This window comes from Gekko japonicus, unplaced genomic scaffold (assembly GCF_001447785.1).
Source record: "Gekko japonicus isolate JY-2015 unplaced genomic scaffold, Gekko_japonicus_V1.1 scaffold221, whole genome shotgun sequence".
NCBI classification, from domain to species: domain Eukaryota; kingdom Metazoa; phylum Chordata; class Lepidosauria; order Squamata; family Gekkonidae; genus Gekko; species Gekko japonicus.
This window is the reverse complement of record NW_015170281.1, coordinates 74,164-77,643: the sequence shown is the minus strand read 5'-3', so window position 1 is coordinate 77,643 and position 3,480 is coordinate 74,164. Positions and strand designations below refer to the sequence as shown.

The following is a 3,480-nucleotide window of genomic DNA, read 5'->3' as shown; positions in this document are numbered from 1 at the left end:
CACAACCTAGAAGGTTGACACCAGTCTAGCCTCAGATAGTGAGGGCAGCCAAACTAGGGCCTCTGAAGATGATCAGAGTGGTAAGGCAAGTTCATATGCTCCATATATGGAATGAATCTTTGGAGGCTGGATTCCCAGATCTAGTGCTTTCGGTATGCAGTGTTCACAAGGAAGAGGAGCAGCAGTTGTTAGCAGCAGATTTCCAGAATATCTTTTGCCCGGTTCTGCTTTTGAAGAAGCCGCAGGGCAGAACGTGACTTATTTGCAGCTAGCCATTGCGTGAAGATATCATTGGGACCTACTTTCAGATTGGATTGTGTCGTCTTGTAGCGTGTCCTCTGTTTAACAGTGTGTGACTCTTAGGCATATCCTTAGGCCATCATCCTTAATCAGTCTCACATTTAGTTTTGTACTTTGTGGTTAAAGTAAAGGTAAAGGTTTCCCTTGCTCGAAAGCCAGTCGAATCCGACTCTAGGGTTGCAGTGCTCATCTCTGTTTCAAAGCCGAAGAGCCAGCGCTGTCCGAAGACGTTTCCGTGGTCATGTGGCCGGCATGACTAAACACCAAGGTGCACGGAATGCTGTTCCCTTCCCACCGAAGTGGTACCTATTTATCTACTTGCAATTTCTTGCTTTCGAACTGCTAGGTTGGCAGGCGCTGGAACCAGAGATGGGAGCTCACTCCATCATGCGGCACCCTGGGTCTCGAACTGCTGAACTACTGACCTTCCACAGCCTGCAGTTCAGCATCTTAACCACTTGAGCCACCGCAGCTCCATACTTTGTGGTTATATGCACTTTAATATTGGATATAAAGTTTTGCAGATTTGTAAAAACCATATTAACTTGGTGTGATTTGTGAATATTTTGAACGTGCTAATTAGTGATTAATTTCATGTACAGTTTCTGCTTTGTGGATAACTTTGCCTTTTATACAAGAAACCAGGCATGGGTTCAGTTGCCTGGCCTGCGTTTAATGATGAACTCCTCATGCAGTTATGTTTCTATGCAAATCTGTTCAAACTTATTAGGACTGCTCTGTTGTTTCCGTGCTGTGGCTCTTACATTCTTCACTTGCACCTACCATCTAAGAACATAAGAGAAGCCAGTGTTGGATCAGGCCAATGGCCCATCCAGTCCAACACTCTGTATCACACAGTGGCCAAAAATACCAGGTGCCATCAGGAGGTCCAGCAGTGGGGCCAGGACACTAGAAGCCCTCCCACTGTTGCCCCCCCCCAAGCACCAAGAATACAGTGCATCACCTGCCCCAGCACAAGAGTTCCTATCTATACCTTGTGGCTAATAGCCACTGATGGACCTCTGCTTCATATGTTTATCTAATTCCCTCTTGAAGCCGTGGATGCTTGTAGCCGCCGCCACCTCCTGTGGGAGTGAATTCTGTGTGTTAATCACTCTTTGCGTGAAGAAGTACTTCCTTTTATCTGTTCTAACCCGACGGCTCAGCAATTTCATGGAGTGCCCACGAGTTCATCTATGGGTGACTCAGGGGTTCGAGCAAAACAAGTCCATCTTACACAGAGTGTTTTGTATCTTTCAGGAGCATCTGACAGACTTGAAAGAAGAACTTGATAAGGACGAATGCAAACAGGAGCCTGAAGTTATTTATGAAACCAACTGTCACTGGGAAGGATGTGCAAAGGAGTACGACACTCAGGATCAGCTCGTCCATGTAAGTAATGTCAAAAAGACACAAGCCATAAATCTGAGGTTTCGTCCTGCCTTCCGATCAAGATACTCTGTGGCTAGAATCCACACTGTGAACCATTAAATGTGGTCACAAGGCACAACAGAAGTAAAACCTGGCAAATCAGGTCAAACTCCCAGAAGAATTTAGCTACAGGAAAGCCTTTGATGAATTATTTTGTATTGTTCTCAGAACCTAGCAGTTAAGAATGTGAAAATTCTGTTGCCTGAGATCACATCTTATACATGTGGGGGGTTTTGTACACTTGAGCATAACCAGGAAAACATGCCCTGCCAAACCGTAATGACTGATGTGATGCTCAGGGTGCAGTGAACAGCCACACCTCAGAGGAAAAGAAGAGATACCTTCACATGTTTCTGAACCCCCACCTTATGGAACGGCCTGCCTGATGAGGTTAGGAAATCTCCCATTCTTCTGGCTTTCCACAAGTTATGCAAAACTGAATTATTCAGAAGGGCTTTTTTTAACATGGGTAACAGGCTGTACTGTAACAAAATGGTTTGCAAAGATACTTTAGTAAAGTACCGTGCACTATATTACTGTGTACTGTCTTTTGGTGTAAGTATGCTCCCAGATGTCAGGTAGCCCTGTCATTGGAGTGGAATGTGGAGGGGTTCCCTCCCGTTTTTCTGTCTCAGCTCTCCCTGGCTTACCGACTGTTTGCTATCTTATGCTTGACCTTGTAGATGCTCCAGCTGCAGTTTTCTCGGCTGGGAAAGTTAACAGCTTTTGCTTTGCCTGCTTGCTTTTGCCCACGTGCGCAAGATGTATCCATTGGCTCATGCTTACCGGGGGGATGTTTGATTCTAGTATAAGTCAGAGGCCCTAGTATTGGCGGCCATTTCTGACACAAGCTGTACACATGTCTCTAGTACTGGATTTACCAATAAGTTATCTTCTTATGAAGCCCTGTGTTGCGTACCCTGGCTAAGGACCCTGACACCACTGTGTAATTTCTGCATCGTTTAACATGTCATGTTTAAATGCTTATGCTTTGTTTCAGCTCTGTTCCAGATTTCTGCTTGTTTTCAGATCCCTGCAATCCAATCCTTATTGTGTCGTTTATTGGGTGTCCCATCCTGTTGATCGTGTTTGACTTACTCTGTGACTTAGACACTGGTTCTCAGTGAGAAAGGTGGACTATAAATAATGTAAATAAAATAAAATAAACAGCAGAATATCATGGGTACCCTCCTTCTTATACCATGTCTGGACCCTGCACAAACAGCAACGCACCCGTGGTAGCCCAGGGGAGCTGGGCCATGTTCTTACCTCAGTGGGGCCTCTGCTAGATCTTGCTCTCCATTAGCACTACCTCTGTTTTTCCCATATGGCAGTAATTTGAAATCATTCCATATGAGCACTGCCTCTGTGAGGCAAGCTACTCATCTGTAGAGATCTCTGCATATTGAAGCAGATATTGAAGGTTTCCCTTGCCTGAAAGCCAGTTGAATCCGACTCTAGGGATGTGGTGCTCATCTCTGTTTCCAAGCTTAAGAGCCAGCGCTGTCCAAGGACCTTTTCGTGGTCATGTGGCTGGCATGACTACTACTACTACTAATAATAATAATACTTTCCATTTATTAATCGCTTTCCCCAGTGGGCTCAAAGCGATGTACAGTTACTCAGTATAGACAGGGGACTAACAATGTTTGTAGGGGATAGGGAAGACAACATATATTCATTTTTAATTGCACGCGCCGTCACTGCCCGGTATAGACGTCTTCTGGCTTGGCTCCGTCGTTTTCCGCA

The 3,480-nt window shown here is 45.2% G+C and overlaps 1 protein-coding gene across 1 annotated transcript in view; it reads left to right on the top strand.

Moving 5' to 3' along the window:
* Nucleotides 1-3,480, top strand: part of GLI2 (GLI family zinc finger 2) — a 72,291-nt gene that overhangs the window by 38,883 nt on the left and 29,928 nt on the right. Inside the window, exon 6 of the mRNA XM_015417783.1 lies at nt 1,561-1,692. Coding sequence (XP_015273269.1) covers nt 1,561-1,692 — 132 coding nt within the window. The remainder of the gene's footprint in view (nt 1-1,560; nt 1,693-3,480) is intronic.